The following is a 27,340-nucleotide window of genomic DNA, read 5'->3' on the forward strand; positions in this document are numbered from 1 at the left end:
CTTCCAGACAGGCCCTTTTTTACACTGCAGCTGCAGATCCCCCCTTTGGACCAATCACACTGCAATTTAGCGGTACCTATTTATCTACTTGCACTTTGAGGTGCTGGGACAGAGCAACGGGAGCTCACACCGTCGCAGGGATTCGAGCCACCGACCTTCTGATCAGCAAGCCCTAGGCTCTGTGGTTTAACCCACAGCGCCACCTGCGTCCCTTGCATAATCTTAGAAGGTTGTACAGTATAATCTTAGAAGGGGCATGGCTGTGACTGTCATGAAGGGACCATGCTTTTTTAGTTTGCCACTGCACTATTAGCAGTCAGGTACCATATAAGCCAGGGATGGAGAATCTCCTCTGATGCCAACACCCACCTGCCCCATAAGCTTGGTCCATTGTCAGGAATGACCTGGAGGACCACAGATACACCACCACTAAAGTTCAGCTTGCTTCCGGGACTTGCTGGAACAAGTTGTCACTGAACAAGTTGTTCAGGATCTGTCCAGGGTCCTGAAGGGCCTTTCTCTGACCATTCTTGCTCCCTGATTCTGGTTGCTGGCCTTTTGGGTTGATATATAGCCTCTGCCTCTCAACCCCTGCTCTTGCTATTTGCTCTAGATCTCTGCCAAACCTTTGTCCATGCTCCACTACAAACACATACTCACCTAGACTTACTCATACTCACCTCCTTGTCTTCCTGTCACCTGTGGTCTATGGATGCCATTCATGTGAGTTGTAGGCATATTGGAGAATTTCGACAAAAATAGAAATTGCCCATGTTCACTTATTTGTCCCATGACCAGGATGGAAATCAATAAGTTGTTGCTTTCAGTCTGCAAATGATACTTAATTGAGTATATCATCCCTCCCCCACTTTGTATAGAAATTAATGGGATGGAATAACATAATGACAAGCAAGATGAATAATGTAGTATTTGACCGCAGCAGAATGGAAACAGTGCTGATTGCAGTGAAGACAGGACAGAACTGAAGACAGTGCCTTCTTATGTCCCTAGCTGGGTGTATTTCAAAAATCATATGCAGCTCTTTTAAAAATGACTTTTCTGTCTCCTGCTGAAGTCAACAGCGGGGCTATGGCTGAAACATTGGTATGTACCTGCCTGTGGGTTTTATTACATGGTGACTGAGTAATAGCCTTGTGAGGCATGCAGAGCTATTTCACTCACCTCCTGAGCCATCCCCTTGGTCCTCTCCATTAGCTTCCAGCCTGAAATATAAGTATTACACAAGCGGAACTGTAGCAAAACCAAAACCAAACATCCTCATAAGTCAGTGTGTTTCGTATGCTGCTGGTGGGTTCCTATTGCTGTCTTGTTGGGCTGTGTGTATGTTAGAAAGGGGAGCCATACTAGGGTGAAGTCATCCTTTTCTATTTGTCCCTGTGTCAGTTTCAGTCTATTGGTTAGCTTTTCTATGGTTGTTTCCCAAACAATTTGCTACCATTGGACCATGTTCACTCCTGACAGGGGTCTCAAATGTCTGGCTACGAGGCTTCTGGCTGCTGAGAATAGGTGGGATATAAGTTCTTTATAATGTGAGTGGTCATTAACAAAGAAAATCTTTAATAAAATTGTTTATATATATATATGCCGCTGTGGGTTAAACCACAGATCCTAGGGCTTGCCGATCAGAAGGTCGGCGGTTCGAATCTCTGGAACGGGGTGAGCTCCTGTTGCTTGGTCCTGCCAATCTAGTGGTTCGAAAGCACGTCAAAGTGCAAACAGATAAATAGGTACCGCTCTGGCGGGAAGGTAAACGGCGTTTCCGTGCACTGCTCTGTTTCGCCAGAAGCGGCTTAGTCATGCTGGCCACATGACCTGGAAGCTGTACGCCGGCTCCCTTGGCCAATAAAGCAAGATGAGCGCCGCAACCCCAGAGTCGGTCATGACTGGACCTAATGGTCAGGGGTCCCTTTACCTCTCTCTCTCTCTCTCTCTCTCTCTCTCTCTCTCTCTCTCTCTCTGTGTGTGTGTGTGTGTGTGTGTGTGTGTGTGTTTAGGAACACCACCTGTGCAGGCCCATTTTCTCAATTCATAATGCCAACAAGGTCAATTCTCCTGGTGTCAGGAGCTCACGCTATGTATCTGCTAAGCTATTCATTCTTGATCTCATGCATGACTGTAATGAATGTAATGACATTGTACTTGGAGAGCCGCAGTTGATTTGTTCAAACTAATCAGGTGAAGGTTTAAATGTGGATTTGTAGAGTTGTGCGGCAAAGCAAGAGGCCCTTGGATAATAGCTCTCACTCTGTGACTTCAGGTATGAGAATAAAAAAAGTCATTATTGAGCCCTGGAAGATTTCCCTTAGCTGATGAAATTGTAGGTTGGTGGAGGGATTGATTTTTAACCTCCTACTGGCTGTGATTGGAATCATGCAGGTGTTAGTTGTCATGAGGTTCATCTGCACAGCAAGTTAAATTATTTCTGATTTGGTTCACTGCTTAAAAGATCATTCATCTCATCGTCTGCTTCTTGACAACATTTCAGTATTATAAGTTCAAAGTATTATAAGCCCTTCAATCGGGATGTTTTCCAGGGATGGCACATGATTCCCCCCCCCATTGAGACCTCATTGCTGTCATTTAATGAGCCAGGCAAAAGCATTCTGTTTCCCAGGCATTTGGGGTTTCTTTAACTTAGAGCGGTTTGCTTTCACGCCCTTTTTGAAAGGGCTGTTACTAAAAGTAAAAAAATGTAAAAATGTAAAGGACCCCTTGACAGTTAAGTCCAGTCAAATGCGACTATGGGGTTGCAGCGCTCATCTCACCTTCAAGCCGAGGGAGCCGGCGTTTGTCCACAGACAATTTTCCAGGTCATGTGGCCAGCATGACTAAACTGCTATTGGCGCATGGAGGACCGTGACGAGTGCCAGGGCGCACAGAAACACCGTTTACCTTCCCACTGCAGTGGTACCTATTTATCTACTTGCACTGGCAGGCTTTTGAACTGTTAGGTTGGCAGGAGATGGGACAGAGCAACAGGAGCTCACCCTGTCGCATGGATTCAAACCGCCGACCTTCCGATCAGCAAGCCAAGAGGATCGGTGGTTTAGACCACAATGCCACCCACGTCCCTAGGGCTGTTGCTACTTCCGTTTGTTGCATTAGTGTGTACACTTTATTTTCAATTTCTACCTTTTAAATTTTCATACTGCTCTGCTGGCTGCCCTGAGAATATACATTCAACATGGGTTCAACATGCAGCATACAAATGATTTACCGTAAATAAGTTGAACAATAACTCCAAAGAGCTCGCTTCTCAATCACAGCTCTGGCTTCACTCATTGGCTAAAACTGTTGACATACAGGAGAAGTGGATCAAGTCACAGAAATTCCCCTTCATAGCTTCCTTTTTAGAAAGGCTTTTTTTAAAAAATGAAAGCTCTGGGGTCCTAATGAAGCCTTTGTGGGTGCTGCATTAGAACCCCTGGCTTAGGTCACCTGAAGCCTTAGAAAACTGGAAGGGCTTGAGCTTTTAGTGGCCCTGCCCTCTGGGAGAGCTCTTTAAAGGAGCTGTATCCTATTCTGCAATTTCGTGTTTCCTGCATGCTTATGAAATAAACGAGGCTGCAGGGAATGGTCCTCAGACTCTGAGGGAGGGTGGTGGAAGAGCCACAGAGCAGGATGTTGAGGGCTCCCCCTTGAGTGGGGCAAGTGGCGCATCCTGTGGATCAGAGTTCCCCTTTGGGACTACACTGGGATCCTGAAGCAGAGGGTAAAGCAAGCCTCAAATACCTTGTTCATCTGGATAGCATCTTTGCTAAAAGCAGCTTGAAATAAATGGGTTTTCAAAATGAATTTTGATTGTTGTGTGTAACATTACAAACACTACACATACACACACACACAACACCCAGGGCAATTGGGGGGGAGTTATAAGTTGAAGGATCTTTGTATATGTGCATAAATGCGCCCTTGAAATTGTTTTCTAAATCAACTTACAGAGCCTGGCTTACATATGAGAGGAGGAGCAAGACTAAGGGATGACTCATTTGCTTCTTGCTCTTCTGTCAGGGATCTCTGGGCAGTGTACAGATGTTTGTTTTTAAATTGCAAGGTACATTTCACAGAGAAAATAAACAGTGTGAGTGGCCTCAGTTCAACCAGCAAGCTTAGCAGCTGAGTGAGGAATTTGAACCCAAGTCTAGCATTCTATGCCCTAAACCACATTGATTCCTTTGGTGCAGAATATGAAGAAGCAAAAAAGTGCATGGTGCTTTGTAGCAAATGGGAATGTGCAGAGAAGATGGTAAATTTGTGTTTTCTCTCAAAAACTAAGCTAAGCATCTTCTTCCAGTGGGTATGCGTGTGACTGGGGGAGAGTGGAAGTAAGGGAACTACCATTAAATGTTTTTAGATATCCTTGCTTTCTAAATGCTTTAGAGATGTTTTTGTTTTATTTTAAATTATATTGTTCTGTTAATTTGCCACCCTGGGCACCTTTAAGAGAAAGAGCAAGACAGAAAATGTATGTATGTATGTATGTATGTATGTATGTATGTATGTATGTATGTATCCCTTCCCATGAGGCCTCCTAAAACAATTTACAGTGGCATAAAACCATATATAGAACAATTGCATACATAAAAACAATTTTAAACAACAAGTGTATACAATCCAGTCAAATCATATACAGATACCAAGTGGGATAAAATATCCACATTGAAAGAGGAATATCTTCAACAGGCAAAGGACAATAGACAAGGCAGTGCCAAAGGGCAGGTATTGCTTCTACATTAAAAGTCTGCTTCCTACATCACGTGTAGCTGCATTCAGAATTTGCTGAGTGATATTATTGTACTGAACCTTTTGGAATTTTGTCTATATGCTAATGAAGGTTTGAGATTGAGATTGAAATGTGTAACTGCCCTCCTGCTAGGATGGTAGATAGAGGATACTCCCTTCTGCATATTTCAGTGATCAGTTGTGTACGTAGCAGGTGAGACAATATATTATAATAACAATAGCAATAATAATACTGTGCAATCCCATTGTTGTGCATCTCCACAAGTCCCCATATATTGTTATGATTATGAATTAAACAACTTAGTCACTTTTCTTTTTACCAAAGTAGCTCAAAGCAGCAATATTAGCAACCAGCGCGGCTGTAGCTGACCCATGCAAGACAGATTTGGTGTCTGTTCCAGAGGTTTCACTGCTCCATAATGCCCACAGAAAGGAGAAGTCCTTAACTATCTCTCTTCTTTTTTAGCCTCAGTCCTTACAGTTACGATGAAGGATGCCTTTCCAATAGCCAGGATCACATTCCACTTGCAGCACTTCCTCTGCTGGCCACATCGTCCCCACAGTACCAGGAGGCAGTTGCCACGGTGATCCTGAGAGCCAATCAGGTGTACAGCGAGTTCATCAAATCCCAGGAAGGCGCCTCATTCAATGGCCAGGTTAGCATGCTGCCTTGGTTGGTGGCAGTGAACTGGAGAGCAAGCAGAAAGCTTTTCTGGGTTTTTTTATTTTTATTTTTGGTATGGAAGTTTATAAAACAAAACATTCCAATTAACACGAGAGAATTAAATAAAAATAAAATTCTATATTAAATCTATCACCTGATTAAATAATTCTTAGTTGATACACATAGAATTTTAATACATCTGCATATTTTGGAGTATGGGTAAAGCAGTAGCTCTGGAGAAAAGGAGGGAAATCATTTGTTTTTCCAATGTTAAATCAGCAGGCAATATCTCCAAAGAGGCGCTTCGTCTTAAATCACGGCTGGGGAACCATTTTTAACCCCAGGGTTGCATTTTCTTCTGAGAGCCCCAGGGCCCAAATGCCAGTGGTGGGCGGGGCCAGAGGCAAAACTTGGCAGAGCAACTGAAGTTACTTTTATCTTTGTACAGTATGCTAGTTTGTGCGCACACTCAGCATCCCTCTCCAGCCTCCACATACACAAGCAAGAGTATGTTTCAGGGCACATTTCAGACAGGCAAAAACACGCAGGGCAGGATGCAGGGCTGTGAGTGCGGTGAACTGGGGAGAGTTCTGACGGCCAGTGAGAGAGGGGGGCTGAAGAGCCACATTTGTTCCCAAGAACTGAGATTCTGTGTGTGTGTGTGTGTGTGTGTGTGTGTGTGTGTGTGAGAGAGAGAGAGAGAGAGAGAGAGAGAGAGAGAGAGAGAGAGAGAGAGAGAGAGAGACTGGCGGAGGAACAGGAGTGCGGGGAGAGCGCACCGCCCCCAGTGGCCTGATCCCGGTGGGGTGCTGGGTGTCACATCCCCACAGACAGCACACCATGCCCCTGTGGGCAATGCACCACACCCCCGGCACATGCGCCAAGCCCCTGCTGGCAGTGTGCCACGCCCCTAGGACACGTGTCACACCCCTGGGACGCTCGCCAGCCACGCCCACGCCTGCTCCCCCCCCCCGGAGCTTGAAGCTCCGCCACTGGTGAGAGACAGAGAGAAGTGGGGGGGGGGGAATCCCTCTTCTCAGATGGCAGGTGTGACTTGCCTTTTTTCTAAGTAAAACATCACCAGTAATTATTAAAAAATAATTGGCATTTTAAAAATCTGCTTTTTGATTAATCAGTTAGTCATAAGGCTTCTGAGCAATTGAAAAGAATGTTTCCTTTATTTTTATTCTTATTACGTTATTATTGTTCCCCCACCCATCTGGCTAGGTTTTCCCCGCCACTCTTTTACCTTTCCTTTACCACAGGTGACCAGATGTGTAGGAAGCCGCTCTGGCACCCGGAGCGGCAAACCTGACGCTCACCCGGAGTCGGGGCGTCGCTACGCAGCGCGCATGTGGAGCGTTGCTACGTACGACACATGCGTCGCTACGTAGTGATGCTGCGCATGTGCGCTGCTTAGCGGGTTGCCGGCGGAGGCGCTTGGATCCTGGCACCGTCCATACGCTGCTGGAGCGGTGGCGCCGGCAAACCGTGAGCATGCCGCGGAGCAAGGTTTGGGAGGCGCCGTTGCCCTGCCGCCTGGTAAAAAACCTCACTCCTGCTTGGCGTGCACTTTGCTTCTTCCTGCTCCGGCGGGTGGAGGCGAGAGGCAGGCCAGGGAGGGGCGTCAGCGGCCAGAGTGAGGCTTTTTATCGGGCAGCGGGGCTCAGCAGCTTGGGAGTCGCCGGGGGGGCATGCCAAGTGTCACCCCCCTCCAGGGTGGCACACAGGGCGGGCCACCTCCATCGCCCCCCCCTTGCTATGCCCCTGCAGGTTACAGCTGTCTGTATGAGTGCTGGGGAGGAGTGAGCAAAATATATGGATTGTTGTGATTTGTGCTGCAGCGCTGATTAAATTGAATAAATTCTACACCAGTCTTCCCCCAGACTGGTGCCCTCCAGTTGCTCTGAGCTACAGCTGTGAACATATTACCATTTACTCAAGATACAATGTGTAAATTATTGTTGTCGTTGTTGTTGTTGTTGTTATTCCCACCACTGGTGTTCAAAGCTGAGTACACATGGTGTTAGCCACAGTTCATATATATCCTGTATTTTCTTAATACTTCTGTTTGACACATTTCCCTTTGTGCATACAGTTCAGACAGCTGTTGCACATGTGCCAGCTGCCTTGAATAGGAGAGTTCAAGGGAGTTGAAGGCGTGGGGACCCAAATGAGGTAATGCATGTTGGGTGAAGACATCTCACCCTCTCCCTGGTGTGTACAGCAAGTGCAAATGAAATTTGAAACTCAGTGGTAGAGAGGGACGGATTAACAACCTTGCTGCGTTTTAAGCTTCTAACATATGCATAACCCATTGCTCCCAACTGTCCCAGCTGGCAGGGAGGTCACTGGGAAACTTCTAGATCCTGGAATTTGAACAATGAATGTTCCTTGAAAAAGAGCAGTGAATGAGTTTTTGTTTTCCCTTGCCCAGGTGTGTTTGGTTGGGGACTGCGTAGGAGGGATCCTGGCCTTTGACGCTCTGTGCTACAGCAACCAAACCATGTCAGAGAGTCAGAACAGTAGCCGACGTGGGAGCGTTGTAAGTGTGCAGGTAAAGGCATACACCCACCCACAGGGCTCTATTCTGGGACGGCAAAGAAGTTCACTGTTCACCACAAGAATACTGAGCATTTATTTATATGGTGCGTTTCAAGGGTGCTCTGCCTATGTTGTCTCAATAATCCCATCAGCCTCCCTTCATTCCAGAAAAGAGGCAGAGACACTGCTTCATTTTTTTCTTCTGTTGCCTCACATAATTCAGTGCTCCCCTGTTCTCTCATTCATCTGAGCAGCTGACGCCTTTCCTTACATCCCTTGACTTCTTATCCATTTCCAGGTCCCACACAAGCTTCTTGTCTTTATCTTCAAAGACTTCCATTGCTTTCTCCTGCTCTAGCTTCTTGGGCCCTTGCCTCCTGACACACTTCTGCCTGTTACAGTCACACATCCATAGCCTCCATCCTCAGCCATCTGAAGGACTCCGGCTCCATTAAACAGCGTCGGCCCTTTCTCTCTTGTTGCCCATGTATCCGGAACTGCCTCCCAAATCTCTTCTGTGCTGCTGCCACCCCTCTTAAAGCCGCTCCTCCAAACACGTCTTTCCCATGAGGCCTTTGGCATAACCTCCACATCCTCAAGCTCCACTGCAGAGGTAGCCAAGGTGGTGCTCTCCAAATGCTGTTGAACTACAGTTTCCAAAATCCCTGATGGGAGTTGGGAGCACAACAACATTCGGAGGGTGCCTTGTTTGCTATCCCTGCCACACTATAACTAAGGTTGCATATACACTGTATATTTGAAGCACATGACTCCGCCCCCAAAGAATCCTGGGAACTGTAGTTTGTTAAGAGTGCTAGGAATTATAGTTTTGTGAATTCTTTGGGGAAATTCATGGGCTTTACATGTATGGTGTGTTCACACCCTAAGACTAACCATGTGTAACTGAAATAATTGCGCCTTCTCATTCTTCCTTTGCCTCCGCTTCCTTCTTGTTCCTCTATTGTTTCCCCTGTGTTGAATTTTAGATTGAAAGCTCCTTTGGGCACTGTGAAGTATCATGCCCACTCTCTTAATTACATCATCATCATTATCATTTACTACATTTCTTAGTTGCTTTGTGCAAAAATAAAATCTCAACAAGGTAAAATATGAATGGACAGAATCAGTTAAAATCCAGAAAAAGCAAAATAGATAGATAGATAGATAGTTACTTTATTGTCATTGTATCATAGTACAACAAAATTGAATGCCACCCCATAAAAACAACACAATTACAGCCAAACATACACATACATACACACATACACATCGCAACTCCCCAAGATCATATTATTTAGTTACAGCATTTAAGATGGTTATAGCTCTTGGATAAAAACTGTTTTTTAATCTATTTGTTCTTGATTTAATTGTTCTGTATCTCTTGCCCGAAGGCAACGGTGCAAAAAGACTATCCAGGATGAGATGAATCCTGTAAAATATTATTTGCTTTTTTAAGGCAACGGGAACTGTATAGTTCTTCCAGAGATGGGAGGGGATGACCGATAATCTTTTGGGCTGTGGTTATGATCTTCTGGAGCACTTTCCTATCCATGACTGTGCAGCTGGAAAACCAAGCACAGATACAGTATATAAGAATGTTCTCTATGGAGCCTCGGTAGAAGGACACAAGCAGTCTCTCACTCAGCTTGTTTTTTTAAAAAAGCATGAGGAAATATATTCTCTGCTGGGCCTTCTTTACCAGAGCAGTGGTATTAGTGCTCCAGGTCATACTCTGCTCGATGGTCACACCCAAGAACTTAAATACAGCCACCCTCTCTACCTGGTCCCCACCAATATACAGGGGCTGAATGTCCACCTTTTTCTTCCTATAGTCCACCACCAGTTCCTTGGTCTTGGCAGTATTAAGGACCAGATTATTATCTCCACACCAACCACCTCATCTCGATAGGTGGACTCATCCCCACCCCAAGAAATGAGCCCCACCACAGTGGTGTCATCAACAAACTTGATGATTTTGTTGCTAGAGTGGATAGCTGTACAATCATACGTGTAGAGGGTATACAGCAGGGGACTCAACACACAACCCTGTGGGGAGCCTGTGTTGAGGCTAAGGGCTGTGGACATATATGATCCCACTCTAACCCTCTGGGAGCGGTCTGACAGAAAATTCAAAACCCAGCGACAAATGGAGTTCAAAAGTCCAAGCGCCCCTAGTTTGGACATCAGTCTATGGAGAAGAATAGTGTTAAAAGCAGAGCTAAAATCCACGATTGTACAATACAAAATTATTAAAATACTCATTGAACAAAACAATGAAAAGAGCAGGTCCTACACCATCTGACTGAAGGATGAACACTGTGGAGGAGGCCTAGTTAATCTCCCAGAGGCCTGGTGCCTAAAAACTGATGGATGGTGGCACCAGGCGTGCTTCCCTGGGGAGAGCATTCCACAAACGGGGTTGGGGGGGGGGCGGACACCACTGAAAAGTCACATTCTCATATGACAACCCTCTGCACATCCATTTTGTGAAACACACGGAGAAGGGCTGGTAATGAGGCCTGCAGGGTTTCTAAGGGGAGAGAAGGATTGCGATCTGTCAAAACACTAGAACTCAAGAACATCCAATGAAGCTGAACGCTGGAAAATGCGGGACAGATAAAGGACAGTATTTCTTCATGCAGCGCCTAGTTAAAACTATGGAACTCCCTCAGGAAACAGTGGTGGCACCAACTTGAATGACTTTTAAAAGAGTCAGCAGGCTCTTTTGTTCTTACAGCAACAGTGTATTAATGATGTTGATGATGATGATTACACTAAAGCTAATTACTTTGATGGGTGGGTCACTGGCTCGCAACAGTTTGAGGAGCTTGGGGGGTCAAACACTGACATCCGGCAAGCCCAGAGACAGCCCACGGGGCATGTTTTTGGGCTGAGGGTCTTCTCTGCTTGCTTTCCGACGGAGTGTCAACGCGATTGCCCTTTGTCAGGGCTCTGACGCCTAGGCCTTGTGCCCTTCAAATTCCAGGACACTGACCTCTTGTCTCCTGGAATCATTGTGAACAACAGCTACTGCTCAGGGGGCTCCAGCCTGGAAGCCAGCCGCCACCTCAGCCGGAGCAATATTGACATCCCTCGCAGCAACGGGGAGGAGTCCAGGAAGCAGCTGCCGCGGAAGAGGAGCGACTCGTCGACTTATGAAGTGGACACCATCAAGCAGCACCAGGCCTTCCTCTCCAGGTAGGTTTGCCAAGGGAGGGAAGAGTGGCTCATTGGGACTGTTGCCAATAGAATGTGCTTTATAGTATTGTTATATAGTAATTTTCAATTTTCAGATAAATGGATGCTTCTGTACATTTTTGTGGATATGTAAACCAGGTACAGTGGTGCCTCGCAAGACGAAATTAATTCATTCCGCGAGTTGCTTTGTCTAGCGGTAATTTCGTCTTGCGAAGCGCGGTTTGTCGTGGCAAAAGAAGGGGGGGAAATGCCCCCCCAAAATCGTCTTTCGAAGCACAGCCATAGAAAACTTCATCTTGCGAGTCACCAAAAACATCGCAAAATGCTTTCGTCTTGCGGGGTACCACTGTATAGGGGAACTTTTGACCTTCCAGTCATTCCTGGACTACAACTCCCATCAGCCCCAGCAAGCTTGGCAAGCTTGACCCAGTGGTTCAGCAACATCTGGTGGGCCAAAGGTTCCCCACATCTGGCATGTAAATTCCCACCTCTTTAGGGCCAAGCTGCATGTAACATAGGAGATCTGTGATGAGATAAGGACACAGGAAGCTGCCTTTATGGTTCATTTAACCAGAAGAGCTTGGCTTTCTGGGGTCTGAGACTGAGAGGGATCTGAACTTTTTGACTGGAGATGCAGGGGATTGAACCTGGAACCTTTTATAGGTGAAGCATTCAGTACTTCCCATGAGGACCCCCCCCCCCCGGCAAAAAAAACAACCCCATTTGGAGAGCAAGTGTTTAACTGTTTCCCTGATCTAAGTTTCTCTTCCCCAAAAGGGAGGAAAGGGAAAGAGAGAAAAATACTGAGTGGTCTTGAGCAATTCTCTATCTATCAGCCTCAATCTCTAATTGTGAAATGGGAGTAGCTGTGATCTGCCTTACAAGGTTGCAGAAGAACAGCCATGAAGAGATTGTGAGATGCTGTGTCCCACGTATTTGCTAAGCCTTTTTTTAGAACATGTGAACCTTGGTGGGAGGAGAGGGGCACTCACCAAAAGCTTAACATGCAAACAAGCCTCACCCACAAATACTTTCAAGCATAGCTGCTATGAAATTTGTGTTGTCGACTGTTCCCAGCCTGTGCCGATAAAACACATCTCTCCAACCATGAAGTCATATATTTTATTTATCCCACGTATTTTCTGCAGGGAAAAAGTATCTCTTGGTAATATTAAAAAGATTTAGTGGATTCTGCAGCTTCCGTTTGTATTGCTCTTGGCACTAAACAATATCACAGGCTTGTTGTCTTCACCAGTTCTCCAAACCTTGGAGGGAGTAGGGAATTACATCTCCTTTGCCTCCAGACCCTTTCATGGTTATTAACTCTGCGTGTTGCTCTGTAAATCATGCAGATGGGGCTTCTGGTTGTTTGGAATTTTACACTACACTGAACAGAGGCTGTGGCCCATGAAAAGGAGGAAATTCCCACCTGCCCTTAGGAGATTTGGGACCTAGCCAGTAGGAGACCCGAAACAGTGGGCATTTTTAAAGTCAGGTGTGCTCGGCCACTAAGGGCGTACTTGAGAAGCTGCTGGGAGGCAATAGTTCTTTCAAACTTTGTTACCTTTAGGGAACCTGTTGTGTTGATCCCTTGAGCATCAGTGAAGAAAATTCCTGCATTTCACAGGGGACTCTGGGGACGGAAATGCACTTTTCATGGAGTGCACTGGCTGGGCCTTCTCAATTGTCCCATGTGCAAAGGAGGAGCACTGTATAATATCCCTGATGCTTTCCTGCATCTGTACATTGCAAGGGAAGATTGGTGGCAGCAGGCAAGTTGTCTTTCAACTCAGTAGCTTTGTGCATTGTTAGTAACCTGATCAGCTACCACAGCACTCTGGGACACCCGACAGAACAGTTTGGAAGCCACTTTATTAAAGCACAAGTGTCCAGCAGCCTGCAGCAGAGTGGCAAAGGCAGCAGTGGTTTGTGGCATTCCTGGTGGATGGGAGCAGGAGAGCCTGAGACCCAGAAATGTCACAGTCTCAGAAGTGCTTGGCCAAAAGTCCTGCTACAACTCTGTTAATGTGAAGGGGAGTGATCTGCTCTCCTGACCTTGTTAGGCTGTGGGCAGGATGCGTAGTGTGACATATAATCAATCATATGAGCTGCACAAGGCTTTGTATTACACGTGCTATAAATCTGTGAGTTGATGCATATACATTTTGAGCTGGTCGGTGAGACAGAGGCAGCATGCAAAGGTGCAAGACTCCCTTCCTACCAATTGTGATCTTTCTATTTCTCTTTCCTCTCTTATTGTTTCTTTTCTTTTTTCTTTTCTCCTTTATTAATCCCTTAACACTTGTGCCCCAACAACTTCTTTGAGGAAGGAATAGGTAAGCACCATTCACAGCTTTCCATAATGTAGAGAAATCTAGAACATTGGAGAACCACATGTGGAGAAAAAGGGGGAATCTTGGGCTGTAATCCTCTGCATATTTACTTGGGAGCAAGCACCAGTAAACACATTGGCAATGGCTTTCAAGTAAGCATGCAGGGGATTGCACTGCACATGTCTTAAGGAATATACAGTAGTAGAATACATTTTTTAAAGGTAATGTTATTTTGGACCAACTGACTGCTTAGATGTTCTGCAAACTTTCAAACCTACTATGATCCCCCCCCCCCAATCATTAATGTCAGGAGAAATGAAAACAGCTTTTCTCCAAAATGTCTAGACTGGGGTGGAGAGTGGAGATAGTACAGTTCAAAGCAGGGGTCCCCAGACTACGGCCCGGGGGCCGGATGCGGCCCAATTGGCCTGCCAATCCGGCCCACGACGACCCCCGCCGCCCGCCGCCGCCACCTGCTCTTACGGCGCACAGCGTGGCTGCGCTCTTCCGGGTCGGGAAAAAAGCACCGAAAATCCTTTGTGCGCATGCACAAATGACCCGGAAGAGGTCATTTCTGGTGCACTTCCGGGTCGGGGGAGGCCCATACGCATGCGCACAACGGATTTTCGGCGCTTTTTCCACCCTGGAAGTGCGCCGGCGTGCACTCCCCCGCCTGCCGGCCCGCACAGCCACACGCTTCCCCGTCCTCCGGCCCGCCGCGCGATCAGCGTGGTGGGAACCGGCCCAAACGCCGGTAAGTCTGGGGACCCCTGGTTCAAAGGGTTATAAATGAATGGAAAAGCTAGTTGGGCCACATAGTACATCATATTTATGTCTCTTACATTCTGTGGGACCAATATGGCTGCAACACCTGGTGTTTATATGAACAAACAGTGATGCGTCCCTTCATGACATATGCAAAGAGGATTGATGGGTTTTTTTGTTTTTTGTTTTTAAAGCAGCCTAGGTACCTTGTTTCATTTTGTTTTGTTGTTTTGCTGCTAGAAACAAACTTCACAGCTAATCCTACATGATGTACAGCATCTTGCATAATGTTGGCACAAAATAATTCTTACATTGTGTTAAATGTTTTTCCACCAATTTAAGTGTCCGCAGTCCAGCACTGAATCTACAGTTGTCCAAACAAACATGTTTCCTTATGAGCATCATCCTGTGCGTTCAGAACTCTTAAGAACAGCATGCAACATTAACCACAGCATGATACGCATTCATGGTTGTCTGTCTTGTAGTTTTGCTTTCTTCGCTGTTGCTTACAGTCTGTTTTCTGCTCTCTCCAGTTTACATTCTAGCACTCTAAAAAACTATGCGGGATCAAGGACATCAAGCAGTTCCACTGTGCTGGATGGAGGAAATCTTGGGAAATTTGAGTTTGAGATCACAGACTTCTTCCTATTTGGATCTCCTTTGGGGCTGGTCCTCGCATTGCGAAAAACCGTCATTCCCACTCTTGACAGTAAGTTTTCATGTTGGATAAAGGGGTATTTTAAAATACTTGCAAAATATTTGTACATACTTGTAAAATAATTGTTAAAAGGTTTTGTGAGCAAAGAAGCAAATATGGAAAACTCAAACTATAAAGCAGACAAATGTATGGTTTTTAGAGCAGTGAAGCTATTTTGTAAGCGCTGTAACTACTTCCGAATGTACAGCATCTTTTTCTCTCTGTGTCTTGAGTTCTGAAAAATAATGAGCTGTGTAACTATTCAGCAAACCTGCTTTGGCTAGTGTCCATGATGTCACCATGGCACCCACCTCAAACCCTTGAGCATCTCAACTCTTCAGAGTGCTTCCATTTTAAAAGGGTGATAAATGAGATGTGGCACTTAAAAATTATTCTAAGGCAGGCAGTTTGCATAAATAATGAGGGGTGATGGAGGAAGATTGATGACCAACCCTGAGTTTGCTTGGTGGAACATAGACTTTTTGTTCAAATTGCTAAGCCAGACTTACACTATAAGAGCAGAATCCACTGGGAATTCTATTTGAATGTTAGGTCCATCTTCATGGGAACATGATCATCAGCTCAGTGTTGTCGACATTGACTGGCAGTGGCTTCCTGGGCTTACAAGCAGTGGTCTTTCCCAGCCCTGCCTGGAGATTCTGGAATTGAATCCAGGACCTGCTGCATGCAAAGCAGATGCTCTCCCAGCGGGATACAGCCCTTCCCCTCTGTAATAAGCACCTGTTTGATTTAATAAATGAAATGTTGGTTATGCAGTTACTTCATAATGCTTTAGGAGTATGCAGTAAACAGTATGACCAGGGCTTAGTAAAAACTGTGCACATAAATATCAGCTGGCTTAAATATTACTTACATGTTGTGATTTGTCGAGCTGACCAATAATACTTTGTTTTTGTTTACTTCTTAGCAAAAAATTCTGTATTGCCAACATTAAGAAAAATATTGTGTCAGTAAGCAGCATCACAAGTGTCTATGTCCAGCAAAAACACAGGCATACCTCGTTTCATTGCACCTCGCTTTATTGCGTTTCACAGATGTTTCTTCTTATGAGGATGTGGGTGCAGTTGCAGGCAGCCTGGCTGCTTCCAGGGGAAGGAATCCCACTGCCACCGCTGCCCCTCTTCTGGCCATGGGAGTGGAGCTGCCTAGGGCTGAAGCTGGTTTTTTTTGCCTTCCCACCCCGGCAGCCGGGGGGGGGGGGGGACGACAGTCTGGCTTAAAAGACTACAGCATAGGGTAATCATAACTTTTATATACACTGGGAAACCCAAAAAAAGTTGTGTGGCTCTCTTTATTGCAATATTCACTTTATTACGGTGATCTGGAACCAAACTCACAATATCTTTGAGGTATGCCTGCATAAACAGCCAATGTTGTCAATGTGATGAGATCAGCAGTAAGATGGTAGACTCCAGCTTTAATATCTTGTCTGTATCTTCCACCCCACCTTCCCCTCTCTATTGCTCAGTCTTCCAGTTGAGACCAGCCTGTCAGCAAGTCTATAACCTGTTCCACCCTGCAGACCCTTCAGCCTCACGCTTGGAACCTCTTCTGGAAAAGAAGTTCCACATTTTACCACCCTTCAATGTCCCACGCTACCAGAGGTTTCCTCTTGGGGATGGCAATTCAGCCCTCCTGGGTAAGTCAGGTTTTTGACTCCAGAAGCCACATTGATAAGCCACATTGATAAGTCAGGTTTTTGACTCCAGAAGCCACATTGATAAGCCGCTTTGACTCCAGAAGCCACAAGTGATAAGCCGCTTCGGCCTTCAGGTTGTGGATGCACATGAGTGAAAACCCCTCCACATAGAAAGCCAGCGAGTCAGGAAGAAGGTTAGGCTAAGACCTTCCTTCCCTCCAACATCTAGTTTTCCAACTGGAGGGGATTTTAGTGTATTGAAAAAGCATTTAATCATGGGCACCCTTGTCTGCTGTCTGAAGTAGTATGCCTCATGCACTGGTTTCTCACCTCAGTAAGAACTCAGCCTAAGGTGGCACACGCAGTTACAGAGACCAACAGGCATTTTGGTTGTAGGAGCAGTGCTTGAGTTCGCATTGGAGCTGCTGGGTTGAGTATGCCTGGCAGCTAGGCCACCTCACTGGATTCTGCAGACCCGCCTTCTTACCCCCAGAAGTGTGTGATCTGGCTTTGCTGACTCAGTGCTAAGGGAGGGGCACTTTGCAAAGTTCAGAGCTCCTCCCCTCTCCCCACCATGCAGGGTGTGTGGGTGTTTTCACTACAAGATTAAGCCTCTCCCAAACCTATTTGCTGACATGAGTCATGATAACTTCTCAACAAAGTAGCCTGAGAACTGTGGTTTTGAGATGGAGATAAGAGAAGAGATGGAGATAAGATAGAGTTGCTTGGCAACATGAAACAGTATTTTAGGTTAATGGGCGGAAAAGGCCACAACTTTAGTGGTTACAGAACGTGAATGGTATTGGCTTAGGCATTGGAAACCACACGACTATATCTGACTCCTGCCCGTCTGCAGGAGTCTTGGAAGGATTAACCACCAGTAGGGGGAGCCCTGCTGATGCACATCAACTAGGAACTCCCCCAGGGTCACCTGCTAAGTCCCTAGCGCCCCCCCCCCGTCTGGGGCTTCGGGCATAGACCACGCCCCCTGGATTCCTTTTACGGAATACCCTTGAAATAGGAGGGGTAGGTGATGGCCACTACCTCCCCTCACCTTCAACCTAATACTCCATTGCCTAACCACCTAACCTTACAAAGTTGGGATGATTTGCTACAAAGTAGGTGAAAAACCAAATGGTCGATGCCAATTTGCCAAGTGGGGAAAAATTCCTACCAGGCCCCTTGGACAACCAAGGCAACCAACTGAGGTCCATAGCAAGTCAATAAAGAAAGAGCCTAACCTAAGGGCCGGAGGGCGGGAGAACTGACCAAGCAGGGAGAAAACAGGGGCGAGTCCTCGGCCGCGGGCAGTTTAAATAGCTCGCGTCATGCCCCTTGACCACCCACTCAATCACCTCGCCCAGGAATAGAATATTTGAGACTTGGTGATAATTGGCCATGGTGGCCAGTTCCAAACATGGTTTTTTAAGAAGCAGTTTAATAACCACCTCTTTAAGGGGTTCCAGGAAGACCCACTCACACTCCACCACTCCACAGAGCCCATTGCCCAGCCCGTTCTGGCTTGCTTTTGTGGGCCAGGATGGGCAAGCGTCGATAAGACAGGTGGTTTAACTCATCCAAGCAGCCTGGCCAGGTTGAAATTGATCCCATAAATGTGACTAGACAGAGTGCTGGCACCCTCCCTCCCCAGCCCTGCCCCACGGTGAAGTCTGCCTCCCTCAAAATTTGAGCAAATTTTATCTACAAAAGACTTTGCTTTGTCTGCTTATTCACACTTCCTCTTGTCCTGCTCTTTTCCCCAGGGAAAACTGCACTTTAGTGCTCAATTGAAGCAAACAGCAATCAGGTTTTCCAAACATTTGTTCCAGTTTAGAGCTAAAGAGCAGGTTTTCCATGGCAATGGAGCAGGACAAGGGGAAAACTGCTCAGACCCATGCTGAGAAAAAGTGGGTCACTGCTTGGAAGTGTGCTTTCTAGGCACAGGACAAGCAGAAATGTGAGCAAGCCCTGGGTCAAGCAGGTGTGAAAAGGTGCTGACATCTCTTATTTCTGGCAGGGAGAAGTGGTTCAGCACCTCCTTCCTGATTCTCTGCTGTAAGCCACAAGCACTCCACCCTCTTAATGCCTGTTCAGACCTGACCGCCATCACATCTACCCTAGAGCCCTTTGGTTTTCTTTCTTGTGTCTGAGTTCCTTTAGGGAAGGTCCTGAGCTATTGTTGACATCAATTCTGAGGTCTCTTGTTGTTACACTTTCTGTGGTTTGTTGTTGTTTTTTTGCCCCTATTTGTTTTCTTCCTCATCTGCTTCTAGTTGAAACAGTCCAGAGCAACCCTGTCCTCCTCGTAGAAAGCAGCCCACTGGTTGCTCTCCAGAACCACGACAGCTTCATGGAAACCAGTATCCCTGTTCCCATCCTGAATTGGCAAGATATTTCCAGTAAAAATTCTGGATTTGCTGAGTGTGTGTAACGTGCCCTTCTCCCTCCCCATACTGTCTTGTGACATATATTCTTGGGATTGTGGGTGATGCTTGATAAACACCTGGTTCCCTGCCCCCAAGGATCATGAAAGCTTTCCCTACTGCCTTAGTGGCCAGGTTGATTCCCCCAGGACAAAATTGGCAGAGGCAGGGACAGTATTCTTTTCAGAGGAACAACTACCTGTACAGAATGTTACACAGAATTTTTCAGATATGGTGCACACAGCAAAAATAGGAAACAGGCAAATACAAAAACAGGTACCGTAGCAATTTTATGTTTAAAATTGGGAGTAATACAGTGGTACCTCGGTTTAAGTAGACAATTGGTTCCAGAAGTCTGTACTTAACCTGAAGCATACTTAACCTGAAGCGAACTTTCCCATTGAAAGCAATGAAAAGTGGATTAATAGGTTCCAGACAGGTCCATGGACTATTTAAACTGAAAGTACTCAAACCGAGGCGTACTTAAACCGAGGTATGAATGTATTCCCTGCCCCCCCTTTTTTTTTCCTTTGGACACTGGTACCTGAAGAAGAACTCTGTGTTGCTCAAAAGTTCACCTCCAGCACCTTTAGCATTAGTGGATACCACCATCTGTTTGGTATACCTCCCTTTCTGATAAGTGACAAGCAAGCAAAGCAACCCTCTTTTCTCCCCTTGGCCATGCATGCCTGATTCTGCAGGGGGTGGAGGTACACACTGTGCGCAAGGTGATGCCCGCTGAGCCGAGAAGAACCAATTCACACCTCCACCTCTGCTTGGAGATTTTTTTAAACGTCCTTTGCTTGCATCCAACCTAGCTCACACAGACAAGCTTGTCCAAGGTGCTCAACACAAATGTTTGCAGTTTTTCATGCTGCTGCTCAGTCCATTTTGGAGGGGTTTGTGTGTGGTTAGGTGCAAAGTTGCACACTGATGTTCACAGTGATTAGACATTTCCTATCTGGGCAGGAAGAACCAAGTGGCCCACTGCAAGAGGCAAGGGAGGTCATGTGATGCTACAACAGCAAAAAAGGAGAAGGTGAAAATCCCAGTGACTCAGCATTTAGCTGACTCATTATCCAGCTTGCAGTGCTAGGGGAAGGAAGAGATTCCTCTCTGCACTCCTAGTTCATTTCCACTGCTAGGTCTTGCACCTGAGAATTCATGACTTTGTGTTAAATGTCTCTGATTAGGGTGGCCATCTGCCCTACTTTACAGAGGACAGTTCTCTATTTGAAGGGCCGGCCGGCCCAATCCAGCTCAAAGATAAGGAGCCCTAAGAAGGGAGAGCAGCAGAGGGAACCTTGAAGTTGTCCATCAAAAAACTAGCAGCACTGTCTTCTCTACTAGGATGCAATGGTACTTTAGTCACTATTTCTGAATTTGCATCTGTACATATAAATTAGCATATACAAATTTTATCCACCAGGCAATTGGATGACAAGTGTTCCCCCTGCTGTTTAGGATATGCATGCTTTGCGTTCCCTAGAAGTTTAAACTCCCTAAAGGGCTCTCTGGTGGTAGTCACCCAGCATCCCTTTTATAGCACAGGAAGGGGCTGGCAATCTCCACTTCCCCCACACCTCTCCTGTGGTATTAAAATCCCTGTAAAATCGCACTGCTTGGTTATGCGATATGTATCTACTCTAGGGGGCCAAGGTGTGGAGTTCCTCTGCCAAGCAATGCGTGCAAAAATGAATATAGCTATCGGTAGGATAAAATAGGAACAAAATATGCATATATTTGTGAAAATAGCATACAAAATGCATTGTTTTAGGAGAAATTACATTGCAAAAATGCATTATATCAGAAGAAATTCATACTAAAATGCAGATTAATTAGCATGAAGACTTTTTAAAAATCAGAAACCGCTGTGGAAATGTGGGGAACTCAAAAGTGGAAAAGAGATTGAAATTGGCAGATTTGCCCCTCCCTAGGCAGCTCCTGGTCATGTGGAGGTCTAAAAGCAGAAGGAAGTTCCCTTCATCCTCACTGGAGCTCCTTTTGTAGGAACTTCTTTCATGTCCTGAAATATGCTCAGTTTCCAAATATGCTCAGCATTAAGTTTAGACACCAATCATGTACAGGATTCAACATTTGTGTGGGAAAGCTTTCAAGACCTTGGTGCCTCTAATGGCTTCTGCTTCCAAAATCGAGTCTCCTTTTGTTGCTGATTTTCTGCCTGGCTGCATTTCTTTTCAAATTTTGCATCAAAGGGGCATTTGCAAGATTGCGGTTGACTTGTGGAAAATTATTGGAGTGGATCGTTCCTCCTTCATACTTATTTTCAAAACTGTGCAAATCACAGCTTTTAGGAAGCAAAGTAAAGACCTCCAACTAATACCTGATGCTTACAGAGGATGCATGATGATTGTTGATTAGTCCCCCAATAACATCTAATAATTTTAGCACCTGATGGGATTTTAAATGAGTACCATTTTATCTGCTGTTTCTACCGACTGCTTTTGTTTTTATAGAGTTTATATGGTTTTAAAACCTTTATTGACTTCTAAAACAGCATGGAACTCGTTTATTTGTGCACTGAAGGGCAGTATATCAATTTAGAAACAAACACTGAAAGATTATGCATGCTGTGATGTCATTGCACTTTTCGGTGCCTGTTAAAAATATTCCTGTTTAGACAAGCCTACCCAGATGCTTAGAAAGTTGAGGTAATCTTAATCTGCTTTAGTATTTTGATTTTTGAATGTTTTAAAGGAAGGTTGTAAACTTCTCTTGATTTTGCTGTTTTATCTTTTGTAAACAACCTTGAGGGTTGTTGTTTTTTTGCAGCCAATGGGTGTATAAATTTTATGAAAATGAAATAAAAAATGAAATAAAATGAAATAAAAAATGAAAACATCCTTCCCACTTCTAAAAGCCACGGATGGCTAAAAGCCAAAAGTGTGGTTACAGTGGAAGGTTTTTGCCCGCCGCCTAAATATATATAATAATGGCACCTGGCAAGGCCCAAGATTGAGAATGCGCGAGATGGAGATGGAGAATGCAGCAGTCTGGTTCTTCTCTTAAGCTAAGACTCAGGAACAGGCATCCCCAAACTTTGGCCCTCCAGATGTTTTGGACTACAATTCCCATCTTCCCCGGCCACTGGTCCTGTTAGCTAGGGATCATGGGAGTTGTAGGCCAAAACATCTGGAGGGCCGCAGTTTGGGGATGCCTGCTCAGGAACATAGGAAGCTGCTCTGTACTAGGTCAGACCATTGGTCCATCTAGCTCAGATCTGTCCACATTGTCTGGAAGCAGCTTGCCAAGATTTCAGGCAGGGATCATTCCCAGGCCTACCTGGAGATACTAGGGATTGAACTGGAACCCTCTGCAGCCAAAACAGATTATTCTACCCCTAAGCTGCACAGTTCCCCCCCCCCACAAGACACAGTCTCCCCTGCCCTTTTCACCCTAGCTCTACGAACACTGTTTGTATTTAAGAGCATAAGGCAAGGCTGCTGAATCAAACCAATGCCTATCTATTCCAGCATCCTGTTCTCACAGTGGCCAGCCAGATGCTTGTGGGTAGCCTGCAAGCCGGACAGCAGCACTCTGTCCACCTGCGTTTACCAGCGGCTGGTATTGGCTCTATCAGATTCACACAGAGCCATCTAGTGGTAGGAGGGGGAACAATTTCTTATGGGTTTGGATTTTTATGTCTACTACATCTTCCCCCTATGGATTTGTGGTACAGGTCATATACCGTTAGCTGGAAGAGTTTGGTTTCTTTGCCATTCTATTTTTGAATTACATAATCTTTCTTACCTGTGTTAACTTACTAACTTGGGATCAGAAGCTTTGATGTACCAGAGTGGACTGTCCTGGAAAACAGATGCAGGTCGGAATGAGGAAGATTGCCCAATACTGGGGACAGACGGCTGGAGAAACATGACGTAAAAAGCAGGAGCCATGCTATTTCTCTGGAACTATAAAATCAATTCCATGGCCTCACCACAGGCACCTGTGATGTCTCTACACAAATGTGCAAAGTATAGGAAACAAGCAAGAAAAACTTGATTTCTTAATACAGGATGGCAAATATGACCTAATAGGCATTACTGAAAACTGGTGGGATGTGACTTGTGACTGGAATGTAGAAATTGAGAGGTAAAACCTGCTCAAAAGAAAGGAGGAGTAGCAGCAGTGCTTTTTTTCTGGGGGGGGGGAACGCAGGGGTATGCATACTCCTAAACATGTTGTGAATCTTTGTACTTTTGTCCATTTACTGTATTTATTTCCCCCGATATGAACTATAAAATGGTGGTCTTCTTGAGTCAAAATGAGAGCACACCTCTCATTTTTTTAAGGAAAAAAAGCACTGAGTAGCAGAATTATATGTAAAGGATGTATACAGTTGGGAAGAGATCCATGGAAGGAAGAATATATGGGTAAAATATGTAGGAGATGGAAACAACAGTGACTTTACTGTGGGTGTCTGCTACAGACCTTCAAGCCAGGCTGAGGACTCAGATTATGCCTTCCTGGAGCAGATTACCAAACAGTCAAAAAGGAGGGATATAGGAGACCTCAACTATCCCGATATCTGCTGGAAGCAACAAGGGGATCATCTCATCTTGGACCCAGACCTCACCAACAGGGAGAAACTGATTGATGAAGTTGATGTACTGGGAACTTTGGGAGGAAGTGATCATGTCCTCTTGGGTTTCATTATACAGAGGCAAGGGAAAGCTGTGTGTAGTCAGACATGCACACTGGACTTTAAGAAGGCTGATTTCAAAAAGCTTGAGGAACTACTGGGTGAAGTCCCGCGGTCAGAAATACTCAAAGTGAAGAGAGTCCAAGATGGATAGGAGTTTCTTAACAGTGAAATACTGAAGGCACAAAGGCAGTCAATTCCAACAAGAAAGAAAAGTGGAAGGCACCTAAAGAAACCGGTGTGGCTACATAAGGAGCTTACAGATGAGCTGAGATTTAAGAAGGTGATGTGTAAGAAATGGAAGAAAGGAGAAATCATGAAGGAAGAGTATACACAAGTAGCCAGCAGCTGCAAGGAGGTCAGGTGGGCCAAAGCTCAGAATGAACTCAGACTTGCAAGATAGTTAGGTTAAAAATAATACAAAAATGTTTCTTCAGCTGTGTTCAAAGCAAGAGGAAGAACAAGCAAGTAGGTGGAGAAATTGAGAAGATGGAGAAGGCAGAGGTGGGTGGCAGAGAAGGCAGAACTGCTGAACATCTCCTGAAAGGGAAAGCAATGCCTATCCTGGTGATAAAAGAACAAATTCCACTGTCAAACAGCTCTTACTGTCAGGAAGTTCTTCCTAATGTTTAGGTGGAATCTTCTTTCTTGTAGCTTGAATCCATTGCTCCGTGTCCGCTTCTCTGGAGCAGCAGAAAACAACCTTTCACCCTCTTCCATATGACATCCTTTTATATATTTGAACATGGTTATCATATCACCCCTTAACCTTCTCTTCTCCAGGCTAAACATATCCAGCTCCCTAAGCCGTTCCTCATAAGGCATTGTTTCCAGGCCTTTGACCATTTTGGTTGCCCTCCTCTGGACACGTTCCAGCTTGTCAGTATCCTTCTTGAACTGTGGTGCCCAGAACTGGACACAGTATTCCAGGTGAGGTCTGACCAGAGCGGTATACAGTGGTACTATTACTTCCCTTGATCTAGATGCTATACTCCTATTGATGCAGCCCAGAATTGCATTGGCTTTTTTAGCTGCTGCATCACACTGTTGACTCATGTCAAGTTTGTGGTCTACCACGACTCCTAGATCCTTTTCACATGTACTGTTCTCAAGCCAGGTGTCACCCATCCTGTATTCGTGCCTTTCATTTTTTTTGCCCAAGTGTAGTACTTTACATTTCTCCCTGTTACAATTCATCTTGTTTGCTTTGGCCTAGTTCTCTAATCTGTTAAAGTCATTTTGAAGTGTGATCCTGTCCTCTGGGTTATTGGCTACCCCTCCCAATTTGGTGTCATCTGCAAACTTGCTCAGGATGCCCTCAAGCCCATCATCCAAGTCATTGATAAAGATGTTGAATAAGACTGGGCCCAAGACAGAACCCTGTGGCACCCCACTAGTCACTACTCTCCAGGATGAAGAGGAGCCATTGATGAGCACCCTTCGGGTTCAGTCAGTCAGCCAGTTACAAATCCACTGAATGGTAGCATTGTCTAGCCCGCATTTTACCAGCTTCTTTACAAGAATATAATGGGGCACCTTGTCAAAGGCCTTGCTGAAATCAAGATAGGCTATATCCACAACATTCTCTTCATCTACCAGGCTTGTAATTCTGTCAAAAAATGAGATCAGATTAGTCTGGCATGACCTATTTTTCAGAAACCCATGCTGGCTTATAGTGATCACAGCGTTCCTTTCTAGGTGGTCACAGACCATTTGCTTAATGATCTGCTCTAGAATCCTTCCTGGTATTGATGTCAGGGGTCCCAATGGGTCCCAGCCAACAAAATGGCTGGGGCAGGTTCCACAGGAGGGATGCACTGGGACAACCGATCTCAGTGATCACGGGTAGGAGGAGGAGTTACACTAAGACCAGACCACGTCATCTGGTACAGCTTCATCTGGTACGCAGGCTGAGACCCTACCTGCCTGCGGACTGCCTCACCAGAGTGGTGCATGTTCTGGTAATCTCTCGCTTGGACTGCTGCAATGCGCTCTATGTGGGGCTGCCTTTGACGGTGACCCGGAAACTACAAATAATCAAGAATGTGGCAGCTATACTGGTGACTGGGAGCAGCCGCCGAGACCACATAACACCAGTCTTGAAAAACCTACAATGGCTACAATGGCTTCCAGTATGTTTCTGAGCACAGTTCAAAGTGTTGGTGTTGACCTTTAAAGCCCTAAACGGCCTTGGTCCAGTATATCTGAAGGAGCGTCTCCACCCCCATCATTCTACCCAGACACTGAGGTCCAGCGCTGAGGGCCTTCTGGCAGTTCCCTCACTAAGAGAAGCCAAGTTACAGGGAACCAGGCAGAGGGCCTTCTCGTTAGTGTCACCCACCCTGTGGAACGCCCTCCCACCAGATGTCGAGCAGAACAACAACTACCAGACTTTTAGAAGACATCTGTTTAGGGAAACTTTTATTGTTTGATGGATTACTGTATTTTAATATTTTGTTGGAAGCCGCCCAGAGTGGCTGGGGAAGCCCGGCCAGATGTGTGGGGTACTAATAAATTATTATTATTATTATTATTATTATTATTATTATTATTATTATTATCCCTATTCTAGAGTGTAGTCTCAATTCACATGCTCTTGGGAGTGCCATGCATGAACTTAGAATGCATCCTAGTTATAATTTGCACCCAAAACTCAAATGCAGCTGATCAGTAAAGACGCCATTAATGATGTTTGAATGGAAGAATCCCTGGGGGGCTTCTGAAAGACCCTCTGCCCTGATTTCCCAGAAACACAGTTTGTATCTACATTGCTCTGTATATTGGTGTGAGCCCATCTAATAGGCAACTCAGGGTCTCAGTCACATATTTCTGTTTTCTTCCAAGGCAATTATTTTGTTTATGACTACAGAGCTGCTGGACCTTTTTTATGCTTATTTGTGCTGGTGTTGGTTTAATTTTCCGATCTGGGTGCTGTTGAAATGCTTATTCCATCTAACCAGCTTTGAAAGATTTGATTTGACATCAGTTGTGGTGGTTTTCTGCCTTTTCTTGGTGTGTTTTGCATGTTTTGCTTGATTTTATTTGATTTTTGCACCCTGTTCGTCTCACCATGCTCTATGTCCGTTTGGTCTAATATTTTTGATTTCCCTGTTTCGTCTCTGTAGCGGATGTTGTTCAGTCTCATGGTGGCGTCTTCATGGAAAGTGCATCCCCTTCAGCTCCCATTTCAGCCCCCCAATTCAGGGGCTTCCGGAGAGCCAGCGAGGCCAGCATTGCGAGCCAGGTCTCGGGAATGGCAGACAGTTACACTGCTTCCAACATAGCCAACAGTAAGTGTTCCTTCCCCCTGGAAATGTCGTCCTTTCCCACTAGCTCCCCTACACCAGGTCTCTGAGCAGCTTGAAGGGTTGACCGATATCCTGTCCTGCTTCATTCTCGTCATTGGGATTCTGGGGTCTCCAGACTGCAGGCCTAAAAGAACAAGCATTCTCATCTGAAAAGAAAGAGAGTCGGGGCTGCAGTCTGGTTTCACTTCAATGCTCCTTCAGTTCTTTTAATACTTATTTATTCAAAGTGCTGTGCATGCATCATCTGATTGAAATCCTCACACCATCCCTGTAAGGTAAGTCAGTGTTGTTCGCCTCCATATTGCAAATGGAGAGATTGGG

The 27,340-nt window shown here is 45.5% G+C and overlaps 1 protein-coding gene across 15 annotated transcripts in view; it reads left to right on the forward strand.

Moving 5' to 3' along the window:
• The window catches only part of PITPNM2 (phosphatidylinositol transfer protein membrane associated 2), a 213,112-nt gene that overhangs the window by 163,842 nt on the left and 21,930 nt on the right, over nt 1-27,340 (forward strand). For 11 of the 15 annotated variants that reach the window (XM_035098032.3, XM_035098047.3, XM_088659388.1 and 8 more), the window contains 7 exons: nt 5,231-5,420; nt 7,866-7,985; nt 10,959-11,170; nt 14,802-14,977; nt 16,455-16,625; nt 18,899-19,048; nt 26,837-27,001. In XM_035098032.3, the coding sequence (XP_034953923.3) occupies nt 5,231-5,420; nt 7,866-7,985; nt 10,959-11,170; nt 14,802-14,977; nt 16,455-16,625; nt 18,899-19,048; nt 26,837-27,001 (1,184 nt within the window). The remainder of the gene's footprint in view (nt 1-5,230; nt 5,421-7,865; nt 7,986-10,958; nt 11,171-14,801; nt 14,978-16,454; nt 16,626-18,898; nt 19,049-26,836; nt 27,002-27,340) is intronic. The other 4 variants (XM_035098045.3, XM_088659389.1, XM_035098046.3 and 1 more) reach the window with 2 other exon arrangements.

The sequence above is a fragment of the Zootoca vivipara genome, chromosome 16 (genome assembly GCF_965207765.1).
Source record: "Zootoca vivipara chromosome 16, rZooViv2.hap1.1, whole genome shotgun sequence".
Lineage (NCBI taxonomy): Eukaryota > Metazoa > Chordata > Lepidosauria > Squamata > Lacertidae > Zootoca > Zootoca vivipara.